Consider the following 17129-nt stretch of genomic DNA (forward strand, 5'->3'; position numbering starts at 1 on the left):
CCAGGGCGCTCCGGGAGCCGGCGGTGGAGTTAAAAGGGCAAGCGAGAAGTGGGGTGGAGGTGCTGATGCCCTCAGGGGCGGACGGGTTCGGCAGAGAGACCCGGGCTAATCGGAGGGCTAGGCGGTCGCCACTGTGTGAAGCTTTATAAGGGCAAGTGCCGGTCTGCGCCTGGGAGAGGGTAACTCTGGACGGACGTACAGACTGGGGAACGAGAGGCTGGAGACCTCATTTCCATCGACCTGGGGTTCCTGGTTGATGGAAAGTTGGGTATAAATCAGCACTGCCCTGGCAGGCAGGAGGGCCCGCCGTGTCCTGAGGGGCATCAGGCACAGCATCGCCAGCCAGGCAAGGGAGGGATTGTCCCTCTGCACTGGGGCAGCCTCACCTCCAGTGCTGGGGGCAGTTCTGGGTGCTACAATACAAAAAAGACATTAAACTATTAGAGAGCTTCCAAAGGAGAGCTATGAAAATAGTCAAGGGTCTAAAGGGGAAGCCACGTGAGGAGTGGCTGAGATCACTTGGTCTGTTCAGCCTGGGGGAGACCTCACTGCAGTTACAACTTCATCATGAGGGGAAGCAGAGGGGCAGACACTGATCCCTATGGTGCACAGTGACAGGAAACAAGGGAATGGCCTGAGGTTTTGTCGGGAGAGGTTTAGGCCGGGTGTTAGGCAAAGGTTTTTACCCAGAGAGTGACTGGGCACTGGAGCAGGTTCCCCAGAAACCTGGTCACAGCACCAAGCCTGCCAGAATTCAAAAAACATTTGGACAGTGATTCTGGGGGATGTCCTGCGTAGGGTCGGGAGTTGGACTTCAGTGATCCTTAGAACTCAGTATCTGTGACATGGGGAGAAAGCACACCTGGGGCTGCACTGGAGGCGGGGGCTCTTCACAGCTGCTGTCCCTCATGGGCTGTGCGCTTAACTCCTGTGGTGTCCTTAGCAGAACTGAGAGCAGATGCAAGCCCTGGCTGGCCCAGGGGACTCCTCACCCAAGGTAAGTTGCCCAACTGTTTTGTGGGTGGGCAGTGGCGCAGGATCTGCAAGGGTGTTTCTGTGGAGCACATCTGGGCTGATGGGTTTCTGTGCCACGTGTTAAAATGTTACATGGGACAAATGGTTGTGGGATGTGACTTGCAGTTCCACAGGAGTAGGAGTAAGCAGTAGCCAGAGTGATTGGGTGGCATTTGGAGCAGTCCACATGCTGGAGCAAACATTTCACCCCATGGTGAAGCACCACTTGTACTGGGGAGGGCGTGTGATGCCCAGTGTAGTACACAAGCCCTACAAGGAATGACTGAGGGGCTGGGGTTGTTTAGCCTGGAGAAGAGGAGACTCAAAGGTGACCTTATCACTCTCAACAACTTCCTAACACGTGGTTGTGGTCAGGTGGGGGTCAGTCTCTTTCTCCAGGCAATGACTGACAGAGCCACAGGATGCTGTCTTAAGCTGTGCCAAGGGAAATACGGGTTGGATATTAAGAAAAGGTTTTATACAGAAAGAGTGATAAAGTATTGGAATGGTTTGCCTGGAGAGATGGTGGAGTCATCATCTCTGGATGTGCTTAAAAAGAGACTGGATTTGGCACTTGGAGCCATGGTTTAGTTAAGATGTTAGGGTTGGGTTGGACTCGATCTCAAAGGTCTCTTCCAACCTAGTGATTATGTGACTTCTTTCCTCTTTGCATCTGCAGCAGTAGCACCTTCTGTTTGTTTTTGTTACTCTCTGTCTTCACTGCCAAAATGGCTTCCCATTACCCACTGTTGTGGTTTAACTCCAGCCAGCAACCAAGCCCTATGCAACAGCTGCTCACTCACTCACCTACCAGTGGGACCAGGGAGAGGATCAGATGAATAAAAGTTAGAAATCTCGTGGGTCAGGAAAGCAAAAGCTGCACAGAAAAGCAAATCAAAACAAGGAATTAATTTGTTATTTCCCATGGTGTTCAGCCATCCCAACGAAAGTAGAGCTCTGTCACCTGTAACAGCTGCTTGGGAGGACAAACACCCATGACTTAAAATGTTCCCCCATTCCACCTTATTCCCTCCACTTTACATAGTGACCTCTTCCTGAAGTCTATAGTACTGCACAGGGTTGTTTTGACCCAAGAGCAAGACTCAGCACTTGGTCTTCTTGAATCTCATACCATTGGCCTTGAACCATTGATCCACCCAGTCCAGATCCCTCTGCAGAGCCTTCCTGACATCCCGCACATCAACCTCCCACCCAACTCGGTGTTGTCTGAGAATTTACCGAGAGGTGCACTCAATCCCCTCATCCAGATTATCAATAGAGATACTGAACAGCAGGTTGCAATCTCCCAGTTAATTTTTTCCCTTGTGATGGTAATTATCTTTCCACATTGATGCCTTTTCTCTTGACTGTTGAGCTACTTACCTAGCACCATCCTGTTGTCATTATAATGCAAAGGTTCTATTGTCATTACATTGCAATGCTTCTATATTGCTAGAGTTTCATATCTCCTTGATGTTTCTTGCAGGCATCTCCTCTAGGCACTGACTCTTCCTTATCCTCACAGTAGCCAACTGACTCCAGTTCCCCTCAACCAACCAATCCACTCTTTTATAACACTCTTCTTATTGCCTACAGGTGTTAAAATCAGGCCTGCTCCTAATCCTAAATAATTGGCTCAGCTGCAACTCTTTAGGGGGTAAGATTACATTCTATACCACCTTCATTTACCCATACTGTATCCCCTTACACCATCCCTGTGTGCATGCCTTTCTTTCCAGTTTTATCTCTTTTACCTTTCACAATTCAGCTCTATGGACTGCTTTAGAGCTCTTCCTCTCAATTGAACAATGTCCTCAAACATCTGAGCAAAGGTTAGGTGGTTGTACCATAGCAGAACTAGGATGACAGCAGCAGCAGTAGAAAAGGAGGAGAGATTATACTGCTCCTTGTGTTTGTTTTTGAAACATCCACATGGCCTGTGTATTTGGCAGTTTCAATGCCCTGGAAGGTCCAAGTAGTCAAGTGTATGTTGTGTGACTTTAATATTTATTTCAGTAATTTTGCATTAGGGACACTTTGAGCTTATCAGTTGCAAGTGTTCCACAAGTAAGTTTCTCTGTAATAATGTTCTAGATTTTTTTTCAAGAAGTAGTAAAGGCATGAGTAAACAGCTTTCTGGAGGACATGATTTCAGTTGATAATGGCAGAATTTTTTTTCATCAGCAGCTTTTAGATGGTAACAATGAAATTAACCAATTGCAAATATAGTGTGCTAAAAATGAAGCCTTGAGAGATATGTTATTGGGAAAAATATGACTAATAAGATGGGTATGCTCTATACTTTTTTGCCATTAATTTATTGCATCTAGATATAAAGACAAAGGATTTGCTGAAGTCTTTATTTTTCAAGAAGCAAACACCAGTATTATTGAACTCAGGAGAGGCTTCTTAGGTCCTGAACTGCCCTAGTGGCAAGTACCACACTCCTGCAGTTCACAAAGACTTCTTCTATGGATTTTTAAACTGTGTGCAATAGGATATATTTTCCTTGGGGAAATATCTTGCAGCCCTGTGCTGCAAGCATTTGGTGTTTCTTTACCTTTGGCTTTCTGTTCCCTGCAGGATGGGGCTGTTGATCCACTTGTCCTAGCAGCTGGTCAGTGTGGAAGCAGTTTTGTTGTCGCTTGTGTTTTCCATTGTGCTTTTCAATTAATACTTCTCCACCTACTATAAGGTGATGCCATGACAATAAATAAAGCTCATGTAAAAAGTTTGTCATGCCCTGAAAGCCTGTCTAAAAAACATGTTTGAAAAAAAATCCAGAATTTCTTTGGTAATGGACCACATCTGGGTCCATTTTTAATTCTGTTGTATTAGAAGGATATTGGAATACTGAAGTGAGCGTGGCACGGTCCCCTGCGATTGTGACTGGAGTGGGTGGTGTACAGGAGAGTCTGAGATAATTGGTTTTGTCTTAAGAGGGGTGTGCCAAATGAAGATGTCTTCACCTGCCTAATAGAAGGATGGGCAGAGCCAGGCTCTTCTTGGCTGTACTCAGCAAAAAGAGAGAAGACTTCTGGATACAAGGGACAACAAGCACATAGATAGAAAAGCATCCTCACTATGAGCCATGATTGAACACTGGAACATGGTTACCAAGGGAGATTGTAGAGGCTCCATCCTTGGAGATGCTCAACCCTAACAAGAGAATATTTGAACTCTGTGATCTCTAGAAGTCCCATTCAGCCTAAGTTGTTCTGTGATTTAAATGATGGCTCTTTTAATCTTTTGTACAGCTCTCTATCAAACTAGAATTTTATTTTCAGCTTATCTGAAATGTGCAGAGAAAAAAGCCAGGAAATACTTTCTTAAAAGTCAGTGGATTTTCTTTTTTTTTCACTGACTGAGCCATTTCTTTGCTGATAGTTCTAGAAAGAAACATTCTTTTCATTGTGAACACTCTAATGTCGATTTCTCTGACACTAATTCATCAGACCATGCATCTAACAAAATTTATAGGGCATAAAATAAAAGCTTGTTTCTCTTGAAAAGCTTACAATCTAGTGAAATCCTGATTTTGCAGAGAATTCTTATGTATCTTCTCTTTGTTATAACAGGGTCAAAGTTAGATCTCAGCTATAAGGCCAATAGGTGGAACTAGATGAAAATATAAAGACAGTTTGGAAATAATAAACAAGTTTTTAAAAATTGCTGTCTTGTCTGGTAAAAAATGAGAAAAAAGACATTTCCCTAACCAAATATGCTTAGATTTCAAATAAATTGAGATTCAACTGTACTCCAAAGAAGATTATGTATTCATGTAATAGTTCTTTCTTGTTTGTTGTCTTTTTCTGCGAAAGAAAATTAGATTGGCTAAATGTATCTTTCAAACCAGTAAGACAGACTCTGCAGGTTTTTTGTTTCAGAGAGAGTTGTAAAATAATCCTTAAAGGCAAGTTACTCCATTAGGTTAGCACAGATGTGTCATTTGCATCCAAACTTTGGGGCTGTATATGTAATATCAGCATGCACCTGTCCAGCTGGATGAAGTGTGTGAAAGCTTCCAAAAAGGTCATAAAAGGCTCCTTTCATTTTCAACAGGAGGATGGTGAGACTGATGTAGGTGAAAACTAAACTACAGGATTAGTTTACAGCTTGATAAACAATGTGCTCTTACTACATAGCTATGGAGTGCTTGTGCTGAGTAAAAGACTGGGGTAGAGCATCATGCTCTAAGAGGCTGGGAGGGGACAGATTGTCTCAGCAGCAGCAGCACGATCAGACAGAGCTGGTGATGAGTCTGCATCTCAGTTACAGCTCTGACTTAGGTTACTCTCGGAGCCACTAAAACCAAAAAAGGGATTCATTCTTCATGCATCAGATAGTGGAGCTGTGCAACTCATTGCAAGAGGATGTCATGGATGCCAACTCTTTAAGGGGAGACTGGAAAAATGCATGAAAGAGTAATTAATAGATGTTATATATATGAAGAAACTACATGCTACTGTGGCTTTGACATTTATTTTACCACTGTGATAAAGAGAACATTGAACTAGGTGGTCCTTATGTTTTCTAGGTTCTTCAGATGGACCTTTTATTTTTGTGTATATCCTAAAACTCTATGTTTTTAAATGGTCTTCCTTAAATCCCTTAACAATTTATTTTGCTGCTTGTAATGTTTGTTGTGGTCAGTGACTGAGCAAATATTAACTAAGGGTATTGCCCAATACTATTCTACCATCATTTATAAAAGCAGAACTGTTTCAGTGTTGCAGGAAGATTATTTCATATCTAGCAGATAGTTGTTGTAACACAAGCAGTTTTGATGACAAAGACTATTGCACCCTGTTGTTTCAATTTAGACTTAATTCACTCTAATTTTCCTATATCTGATGAGTCTTGTTCTAGAATGATGGTGGGGTTTTTTGGTTGTTTTTATTTTTTTTATTTTTTTTTTTTTTAAGAAATGGAAAAGCTGGTTGCTTGTGTACAAAAAAAGCCAGATGCTCTTTGTAGACTGATTTGCTTTCCATGGGCTGGAAGCGGAACTTCACAACTTGCTCAGTGGGGTAGACTCTTCAATGACTCAGTTGAAGGTTAGTAATTTTGTAGTTGCAGTAGAAGTTAAGCGGTTCTGAAATACTCATTAGCCAAATTTTTTAAATGGAATATAATAGTCTTGAAAGCATCACAATCTTTATCCAATGTGTCTTCTCCAGAAAGGAAGGAACTAGCATTCATTCGGAACTAGCATTTCCACTAGGATACATTTTCTGTACCACCTTGAATCAAATTATATTTGATTGGGTGAAAAATTATATCCTCAGAGCTACAATTCACAAGAGTATAGTATGCTTGACTGCTTCAGAAACTACTGGTATGATTCAGAAACAGAACTACACTGAATATTGTTGATAAGCCAGTCTTCAGCAAGGTTAACAGTGAAGATATGAGAACTATTTTTAATTTTGAGAGGCTACAGGGTATCTCTTATCCAGTGTTTGTACTTCTTGTATCAAAACTGAAATTTAATCTATGAATTTTATAACAGTGAAATGATGTTTAGTTACACTATGAAGTAATTCTCACTGCTCACAAGATATATCAGCACTAAAAAAATCCATTGCTTGACCTATTTGAAGAGGAACCAAGGCCATTTTCCAAACCTTCTACAAAGAAAAAAACAATGTCATATTCATGAGCATTGCCATTGCAGTTTTACCAGTCCTCTAAATGCAAGTATACTTTCTGGTAAGCATCTGCGTGTTGAATCTTCCTTGAAATTAGGGGAAAAAACAAAAAAGAAGAAAGAAAAAGTTTTTGTCCACAGGAACTACTTCCAAGAAAGTCACTAAGGAAATGGCCTAGGACCAACTGCAGATGCAGACGAATAAAGTCAGGGCACAGCATGTTCTTTCAGGGATGGTTTTTGCAGAAAATATAGAAGATGCAAACTTCTCTGTACTGGTATCTATGGTATTAGGTTGTGGTTTAGTCTGTCTCCTAGCACAGTCTCTGTGTCTGACCCATTACTTCTACATACCTAGCAGTATGCATGATGTCAAGGAGATTTGAAAAAAAATCAACATTTTTTTCTTATCTATTCATTCCTTACTTTCATTAAACAGTGAGAGGAAAATCCTCAATTTTGAAAGGAAAAGAGTAAAAGCATGTAAATTTCCTTCTCTATAAATATAAATAACCATAAATGTAAGTATAAATACAAACATCCACCAAATTGCACTATGATTCCACATTTTCCAATGTGCAGTGCTGAAGAGCTGACAAGGAAGAAAACAGGGATTGTACAACTCTAATATAGTTTCACTTACTAATGCTGCCCTTGAAAGGATATATTTTACACAACCCTCAAACTTACTATTATTGAAATTAATGAATTTGTGGTTGTTATTAAAACTTATAACAATAAAGTTGCTTTCAAATCTCAGCTGAAATCAGGATCTTGTGGATTCTGATCCAAGGCATTTAGCAATCAGATCAGCAGGAGGGGCAACATTTGAGACTAAAAGAAGGGTGGAAACCTAATCTCTTGCAGGATTAAATCACAGTAGCAGCAATAGCAAGCAAGTGCACAAGATCAACTCTAAGAAGGATTAATTAAAATAATATGTATATTCTGCAGAATAATAAAAAAACTTAATTAAAATTATTTTACTATATCTATTTGAAATAGCTATAATTCTTTTCCCTCCCTTCCTTCACATCTTCTGCAGTGTTCTGTATAAGGCTTCCTGGAAGAGAAACTCGTCTTGAAGAGCCTTTTGCAAAAGACATGACAAGTGTAGTTAATGAAATTACAAGTGTTTTGTTAAAAGAATTGAAAGAAAAACCATTTGCATTTTTTGGCCACAGGTAAAAATACATACATTTTTACATACCCTGGTGAAAGAGCTTCTATTGCTGAGCTCTAGGAGTAGAGAGTTACTTGTTTTTATTTGCAAAACCTTTAGGAAAAATATGCTTCTGCAAGGATGTTCTGTCAAGTTATCCTAAAACATGCAGTTGCTCTCAAAGACTCTGGTTATTTATTTATACTTTCAGGTGCAACACCTGAGCATGTGTTTTGAATCAATCACAATTGCATTTATTAATATTTGTGCCAGTGCTTGATCTATATGAATGCAGGGGGTGAATCACTCATAAAACACAGATTTTAAAGATTGTTGAGTCCCAAGTATTCAAAATAACTGTTCTTATTGAAAATTAAGGAGACTATTAAAAGAAAGAGAATATGAAAAGGCCTTATTTGCAAAATTAGACTGTGTAGGAATATACTTCATGTCAATAAACTAATATCATTATAATCTGCATGTCATATACCATTTCAGCAATTGTTCAAGATAGCCAGTTAGCACTGAAATAAAAATTATGTTTATATTTTTCAGGTTTTATGTACATTTTTACTTTGCTTTAATTTCTTGTTTTGCTGCAGTTTTGGAACTTACATGAGTTTTGCCGTTGCACTTCATCTGAAACAAAAGTATGGACTGGAGCCAGTCCATCTTTTCATGTCAGCAGCACATGCCCCAAATGTAAGCTACAGAATCATTAACGTTATGAAACAGAACCATAAATTAGCTACTAAGAGTAAGAATAATATTTTACAGTATGGTATGCAGAGTAGTTTTAATTAAAAAAAATAATCAGCATTTCTTCAGAATCTATGAAGTGAAAAGTGTTCTGAGGTTGATGCAGAATACATAATACTCACTGCTGCTAACCTTAGCCTTGGGAGAACAATCTCCTTAAACTAATGCTGGAACTTATTAATGCTTAAACTAACTAATCCTTAAACAAAACTTTTTTGAATATTCTGTTATTTAGTATGGCCATTGGCTTAACACTCAAAAATAATCAAACCAAAATTCTAAGTGGTCCTCCTTACTGTGTAATATGTGAAGTGACTGTCTTTACCAAGTCTTTCATAAACCTGCTGCATCAGCCCTCAATACATTTGTCCATTTTTTTTTCTCTCTCCTCATTCTTTCTAGGATTTTAATCAGTTTTTTCTGAGGTTCTGCTGGTTCTGCTAGTCTTTCTCAGAAATACAGTAGTGAAGTGGCATTTTTCCAGTCCATTTTCCCTGTTCTCAGCTAGCATTTGCTATTTCTGTTCTTCAGTTTTTAAGGCTTCATTTTCTTCATACTCAGTCCTGAGTATGAGCTAGTGATTCACGGAAGCAATTGTTATTCCCACAAACTTCCATAATCAGTTCTTCTCTTCAGCCCTACATTAGCCAGGTTTATGTCCAGTGCTAGGTTTTTCTTTCTCTTAGATTACTTTACTAGTTGTATTTCAATTGTAAGAGTCAAGCTTGAACAAAATAATATTAACAGTTATTTGTCTTATTTGAAACTTATTTGTGTAAGTTTCAGAAGCACAGAGTACTTGACTCACTCATAGTTTGTAATTTCAGTAAGCACAGTCTACTAACCTTTCCATGAAGTGTTCTCTGTGAATGTTAAACAAATCAGCCATCATATTCTGGAGATGGAAAATTATTGTTCTTTTTATTAAAATAATTTTAACAAAAAAGTTATTCAAAGTATATTATATACAACATCTGATCTGCTTTGTTTGGTACTGACAGTCTGCAGCATATCTTGCTGTCCAAAGCATAGACCTACCTGATGGACACAGTGATCTTCTTGCAATTATGGAGATTCTAGGAGGAAATTTTGAGCTTCCACTTGATAAAGACCTTTGGAGAGATACAGCGCTTGTTTTCAAAGAAGACGCCAGACTTTTTAAGACATGTTCGTAAGTTTTACAACTTTGTATTACTTCTGTATTTGTATTTTACATTTTTACTTCTGTCTGATCATGTTTTCTTTTTTCTTTCTTAGTAACTTGTTCTCATTTCTGTTGTAAAAAGAATAAGAAACAGTAAACATAGGTTTTTTTCCTTTGAATGCTTTTCTATTTGTTTTCTGGTATCTAAGCCCTAGATGAAACATTGCTTACTGCAGCAACCACAACAGTTACTACCTTGGTGAACCTGTCATGGAAGAATTACAGTTCTACCGACCATCTAAAGTTAGCAGCTACTACAAGGGAATATTCTCGTGTCTTTCATTGTTCTCTGAGGTTAACAATCTCAGCTCATCATGCTTCAGGAACACTGCATTCAGCCTCCAGATCCAAGGTCCTCTAGCCTAACCAGAAAAAAGAGTCCCTGTGTTCTGGGCACCCAGAGAGCAACTGGCTTCCTGTGTCCTAACTGCTTTCCCCACTGGACATTACATGACAGCTCATGTAGCCTAGTGGTTAAGGCTTCTTACCTTGGCAAAAACAAGGACACTCTTGGATGTGGGACTCATTTTGGTCTTAGGAATCTGACACTGAAAGATGCGGAAATGTTAGAACTTGTATATAAGTAGGTAACATCATTATTTATTGTAAGTGAGAATTTTTATTGCAGGTTGAAGCTCTTTTTTTTCCCTAACTATTGGGTCATTCTTTCCTTACAATTTTATATCTAATTTAAGTAGGGTAAGGAGCTAAGAAACTTCCAGAGTATTTTCTTCTCCTGATGTTCTGTATAATCTAACTCCTGAAATTTGTTACGTTTTGGGGAAGAACAAAAAATCTTTTTTGTATGTGGAAGTAAATTTCAAATATACATGTCTTATTGAATGTTTTATGACTACTTTTATGTTCACAGATTTGAGAAGACAGAAGTGAATATCCCCTTCTCCTGTGATATTACCTACTTTTGTGGGTCTGATGATAAAATATATGATGCAAAAGGTACTTTGCTTAAATGATTTTCCTCTTATACTTACACATTTTCTTGTTGTATTACACCCGTAAATTAGAGTTTTCTAGAGTCTACCTCCTTCTTAAAGGAAACAAATCAACAGAGCAGTTTCAATATATGAACCAAAAAGTTGATATGGGATTTTAAATAATTATTAAATTATAGCTTTGAAATAGTTATACAAAATAATCACAATAGTTGACATTTCTCTGACACTTTAAGTATCTTTTTTAGGTTGGCAAGAACTAACGAGTGGAGATACTTCCTTTTATGAGCTTCCTGGAGATCACCTTTATCTGCTGAAACCCTCTAATGAAAGCTTCTTGATAAAACACATGACAAGAAGCATAGAAAATGGTCTATGAGTATTTCTCTCAATTTTAATAGCAGAATGTGTAAGGTTAGTCCGCAGCAATTTGTAATAAATCACTTCTTTCTCTACATTGCAGTTATGCCTCAAAGTTGTTCTGTTCCTCTGTAATCCTTTATAAGGGGGTGTTTTCCTGATGTTTTGAAAACAAACATTGCTTTGGGTCTTAAAAAAGGTTTAATCTTTTCCTTCTTCTCTTACATGTGTACAAACTCTTCACTTTATTCCATAACCCTGTTTGCAAAAAAATTATGTCTATGTTATTTTACTGTTAGAACTTCGGTTTGTCTGCTCCTGTCAAAATGCTAAATATAATTTAATACCCACAAAAATCCATAATTCTCACAGAAAGCTTCATTTATTCAGTTCAAATTTATTTAGATTAATATACAAACTAAGAATAGATTATATATGTAAATACCCTTAACAGTTAAACAGCTTATGCTTAAAAGATATTAGTGTCAGACCTCACTGAGGAGTTAGTATTGCATTTTTCTCAACAGAGTTAGTTCATTAGCTACTGAAGAGTTAAGTATTAGTGAGAATTATTTTGAATATTCTAGATCCCATATTTTTCTACCATTGCTCTTGCTTTAGAGATATAGGCATTCATGGCATCCTCCTTTGATAAACCTGCAAAGGAAAGTAGGAGTCATTAGCTTTCTCATTTATCATCCTATAAACTTGACTACAGGATGTAAATTTAATTGGTGTAACACCTTTTTTCAGGTTCCATGCCTCCCATTTGGCTTTGCCTTTCAAATCTAGCATTCCTGGACATTCTGTCAAAATAAATGCATAGCTTTGGTTATCATGCAGATTTACATCACATTAGATTGATTTTATCAAGATATGTGAGTAAATGTGAAGTATATATAGTAATACCAATATTAATATCTCCAACAGTAGCCTGTTTGTAGAATCCATACAGTTCCTTCAGTTCTTCATCAGTTGGTCTTGTTTTTAATTTTTTTACATCTTCTGCAGCACCATCGAAGTCAGCCTGATGAAAGAACAGAAAGGGTTCTCCTCTCAAGGGATGTTTTTAAAACACGAGTTATAAGACACACAGTAGTATCATTAGATGTTCTCAATGACTCACTTGAGTTTAGAAATCAGACAAGGCTTCTTCCCATGAAAGAAGCTTCATAAATGTGTACATTGTTAGAAAGGGATTTAGGGTTGTATGGTTGATAGGGGCAGCCTTCACAATTTATGTGGTGTACATGTCTTTTACAGTCACACTACAGGTATGAAGCCATTCACTGAACTTTACATTCCACAGTAATCTCTGAATTGTTTTGACCCTGCCTACACTGTGTTGGCTCAAGTGGTGGAGCTCAAATCCCCTCTGAGTGGTACTACCCAATTCACCCTCCATTTCCGCTGCTCTGCTGACAGGGAAGTAGGTGATCAACAGCTGGCACAGAGGTACCTCGTGGAGATGAGCTACTGCAGGACCACCTTCCACAGCCATCTCTGAAACACAGGACAGCACCAGAGTAAAGTGTGAGTGTGTGATTCATCACTGTGAATCACACACTCACATCAACCTGAGGCTGTAGCCATTCTCGCTATAAAGGAGGTCTCAGGCTAAGGTCTGGAGTTCTGTTTCATGCCCAGAACATTTCAGAAAGAGACAGATTTTGTATAGTGACTACAGACCCATCAGGTTACCACACTACTCTAATGAGGACTGATACAAGCACTTTAACATGCTATATGCTGGTTTCAACAATTATTTTAGCTTTTGAGTTGGATCTGCATTTACAGAAGCACAGTATATCCTGCACAAATACTTAAAATGTACAAAACCAGGATATTGGTTTTGCATGGCCTGGTTTTTGGTAGTTGGGGCTGGGGGGGGCTACAAGGGTGGCTTCCATGAGAAGCTGCCAGAAGCTTCCAACATGTCTGGCAAAGCCAATTCCTGTCGGCTCCAAAGATGGATGTGCTGCTGGGCAAGGCCAGGCTGATTAGAAATGGTGGTAACACCTCTGTGGTAACAGATTTAAGGAGGAAAATAAACAAGAAATGGTTGCCCAGTTGTAGCTACGGCCAGAGAAGAGCAGAGCGAGAACGTGAGAGGAGCAGCCCTGCAGACCCCAAGGGCAGCGCAGGAGGGGCAGGAGCTGCTCCAGGTGCTGGGGCCGAGATTCCCCTCAGGCCGTGGGGCAGGCCAGGGAGCAGCAGCTGTGCCTCTGCAGCCCATGGAGGCCATGGGGATGCAGGGATCCACCAAATGCTTCAACAAGTTCAGATGTTAAACTAATTTTTAATTTTTCACCAAAAATTGCTAAGGCCCATAGTGAGTAAGTAAATAACACAGTTTTGCTTCCTTTCAGCAGCAAACCCAGAATGGTGAACCCATGTGTTTGGGGCCAGGAAGTCACACCAGCACAGGCAGAGAATTCGGGGTTTGGGACAGAAGCACCTTGCCTTGTGTCTTAAGCACAGCAGGAGTGCCTTCAGCCTGGGAGCAGGGAGGGGACAGACACACTGCCACAAGCAGGAGTCTGAACTCACAGTACCTGTGATACTGCTCATAGAGCTTTATTTGACAGTCAGGTGCCTTATCCTTCCATGAAAACAGGCCTATTCCACTTTGTGCTCACCTCGGGGAAGAGGCAGGGACATGGGGATTGCAGAGGAGCTCACATGCTGTGAATTGACATCCCAGCCTGCTCCTGAGTCACTGCGGCTGTGCCAGGCCGCTGTGCAGTGCTCCAGGCACTGCAGCATTAGCATATGAGGGTGTTTTGTACTGAGGTAGCAAGGCAAGTCTAATGACACAAAAACTCCTATGCACTAACAAGTGTTTTTAGCAGATGTACAGCATTTATAATGGAGAAGCATTTAACAAGGGGAAACAAAATTAGCAATGCAAACTACCTTACCAAGGAATTAAAAATAATGGTTCAAAGAAACTGGAACTGTACATATTTGATGCTCCTCAAAGCAAAGCATTTAAAGTCACACCATTGGTACAGATGTATAAAAGGGATGGACATTCACTTATGAAAATAAATGTGATGACCTACTACTCAAGGGGTTTTTTATAGTTACAATTTTATTAAAATAAATATTTCATTATTAATCCAAATATCAGAAATGTGACATTCTTGACTATAACTATGACTGACTCCTCCATCACAGACATCTCTTAATATTATCCAAATTGGCATAGAGGTGCAAACAATAGTAGAACTCTGTTAATTGTAAGATTTAAAATTTGTATCAATAATAAACCATAACTAGGTTGGCACATTGTTCAAAGTTTAAATAAGTTACTACTGCATGTGAGCTTGTGCCAGCACTGAGGTACAAGGACCATTCAAATTTGCGGAAATCTTTCACAAGTCTGGAATTGTTTTCTGATGTAAACTTCTGTCCTGGTTTTGTCTGGGGTATGGTTAATTTTCTCCCTAGTACCTGGTACAGTGCAGTGTTTTAGATGCAGGATGAGAATAATGTTGATAACACACTGATGTTTTGGTTGTTACTGAGTAGTGCTTGCACTGAGCCAAGGACTTCAGTATCTCATGCTCTGAATGTGAGGAGCTGCACAAGAATCTGGGGAAGGGGGGGGACACCTCTGGGACAGCTGACCAAACTGGCCAAAGGGATATTCCACACCACAGAACATCCATGCCCAGTGGAGAAACTGGGAGGAGCTGGCCAAAAGGGACTGACTGCTGCTCAGGGATGGTCAGCCTTGGTCAGTGAGTAGTGAGCAGTCGTATTGTGCATCATGTGCTTCTCCTGGGTTTAACTGCACATGCACTTTCTCTTTTTCTCTCTCTCTCATTACTATTTTCACAGTATTATATTTTACTTATTTTAAAAGTCATTAAACTATTCTTATCTCAGCCCATGAGTTTTTGCTTCCTGCCCTTCTCCTCACTGCCAATTCTCCTCCCCATCCCACCGTAGGTGAAGTGGGTGAGCAAATGACTGCACGGTACTTATTTGCTGGGTAGTGTTAAACCATGACAACTCCACAGTAAGAATGAACCAGAAGCCCTGTTCAATTGTACAAGACAAAAGATAAAAAGTTAAGGAAACCATTAAGTTAACAAACTTATTTTCCTATAATTTTATTCTATTTGCATCTAGAGGCAAGTATCACAAGATAGTTTTAAGATTTTGAAAGGCATATCTTACAGAGCAAGAAAGGTGCAGAAATGAAATCTAAATACTAAACCTTTTGTTCTTTATCCTCCTCTAGCCAATCATTGTACACAGACTGTTGCTTAGGATTTGCCTGCTTACACAACATGCTTATGAGCAGCCTGTAAAAATACAATTTTCTGTTAATCATGTGCCAATAAAATTCCCTTTAACGCCTCAAATAAAAAGCATAAAAATATATACAGACATAAACATATACATGTGCTTTAAAGATAAAAGCACGAATTATCAGACCATTATCAGACACTGTCTTTTTGTGAAGAAAAAAGCTTGAATGAATTCTTCATTTACAGCAGAATATTTTACCAGTTTGCAAAACTTAAAAATAGTTTACAGCCTCACTAAAGAGAACATTATTTTATTCATTTGTCCTCATTCCCATATAGCTAGATTCAGTAAATTTATGGATATGGTTGGTAACTGTCAACCAAACCAATGTGGACAGATAAACCCTATAATGTCTAATGCAGAATGCATATGGCATCTTACAATTTCAACCACTGATTTTTATGTTTAAGTGTAACTCTGCAGCTATGGAACAGCATATCATACTGCATTCAGCTCTTTCTTATCATAATTTATGGCTCATTGCTTAAATCATCAGGCTAATAAGTTCACTTGCTAGATTGAGTTTAAGGCAGAATAAAACAAACTGTAATTTCAGCAATTATTAATTATGCGAAGGTAGTGTTATGTTTGGGACTTGGCAATTTTGACCCACCTAAGAAAGAGATTTCTTCTTAGCTGTAACACAGCACAACGAAACCTCTGTGCTATTCAGCATAATTGCAGCTCAGAAGAAAATTGCTAAGCTGCTGGCAATGCCCTCCCTGCATCTAGGTCAGAGCATTGTGCTGCTCGCTCTTTGCAAAATGCACACTAACTAAGCTGAGGCAGACATAATGAGACAAGGATAGAAGAGCTTGCAAATCTTGAAAGTGAAAGGGATAATAGGAAAGCCTAAAGAAGAAAATCAGCTTAATCTATCAGGACATGGCCAAGACAAGGGAAGTATTCATAGTTTCCCACAAAGGTAGGAGGCTAAAAGCCAGCAATGAAGATAATTTCCTCAACAGCTATTTAAAGCTACAATCAGAGAGTACATAAAAAGAAGTTCTCTGTCTAGCTAGAAGGTAAGTAGAAGCTCTCCTACCAAAACACAAACCTATCAAAATGTAGCAGTCCAAAGATGCATGCGCCCTAAAAAAATCCGCACAACTTATTAAAAAATTATTAATGCTTCCCAAATGCACATATAGCACTGTCTCAGCGTTAGAAGTTTCCCTCCTTCTTTAACAGCTCCAAGCAACCAGCTAGATCCTAAAAACATAAGTATGTACCTGTCTTTCCCTGTCTAACTCAGTCCTAGCAAACTCAGATGCACGTCTGAAGAAACATAATTCATGCATACTCTGAACAGGTAAAATTACATGACCCATGAAAAAAAAGAAAATCCAAACTATTACATGACCCATGAAACTGTTCAAATTAACCAGCTTGCTTCTCATCCTCCACTTGTGAAAAGTAATGCACTATTTAACCTCCAAGGGTTCAGGCAGATTTCCCTTGCCACAAGGTAACCTTGATTCTGCAGTAAAAATCCTTATGCGGAAGAAATACCACAGTCTCTAGCACGGCATCACACAGACGCACAGTGCATCCCTCTCCTCGCCTCTGTCTCCCCAGATGCAGAATTGCGTACCTCAAGAGTCATGATGCTGCGGGGATGCGCAGGGAACGGCCTCGCTCCTTCTCCTTGTGGCGGGGACGCGGTGCGTCTGTCAGTCGGCTGCGGCGGCGCTGGGACGGTGC

The 17129-nt window shown here is 39.5% G+C and overlaps 2 protein-coding genes across 2 annotated transcripts; one reads left to right on the plus strand and one right to left on the minus strand.

Annotated features, from left to right (window-relative positions):
• Window positions 1-5941: 5941 nt before the first annotated feature.
• OLAH (oleoyl-ACP hydrolase) lies at window positions 5942-11197 on the plus strand. The gene is made up of 6 exons (XM_005418646.2): window positions 5942-6071; window positions 7710-7848; window positions 8429-8528; window positions 9587-9756; window positions 10661-10746; window positions 10991-11197. Exons 1-6 carry the CDS (start codon window positions 5942-5944, stop codon window positions 11119-11121), a joined length of 756 nt encoding a protein of 251 aa, XP_005418703.1. The 3' UTR covers window positions 11122-11197.
• Window positions 11198-11465: 268 nt separating this feature from the next.
• On the minus strand, window positions 11466-17123 carry ACBD7 (acyl-CoA binding domain containing 7). Its single transcript, XM_005418594.2, has 4 exons — window positions 17020-17123; window positions 12012-12129; window positions 11846-11908; window positions 11466-11759 (listed from the first exon to the last, which is right to left on the minus strand). The coding sequence occupies exons 1-4, from the start codon at window positions 17029-17031 to the stop codon at window positions 11686-11688; spliced, it is 267 nt and encodes an 88-aa protein (XP_005418651.1). The 5' UTR covers window positions 17032-17123; the 3' UTR covers window positions 11466-11685.
• Between the last annotated feature and the right edge of the window lie 6 nt (window positions 17124-17129).

The sequence above is a fragment of the Geospiza fortis genome, unplaced genomic scaffold (genome assembly GCF_000277835.1).
Source record: "Geospiza fortis unplaced genomic scaffold, GeoFor_1.0 scaffold138, whole genome shotgun sequence".
In the NCBI taxonomy this organism is placed as follows: domain Eukaryota; kingdom Metazoa; phylum Chordata; class Aves; order Passeriformes; family Thraupidae; genus Geospiza; species Geospiza fortis.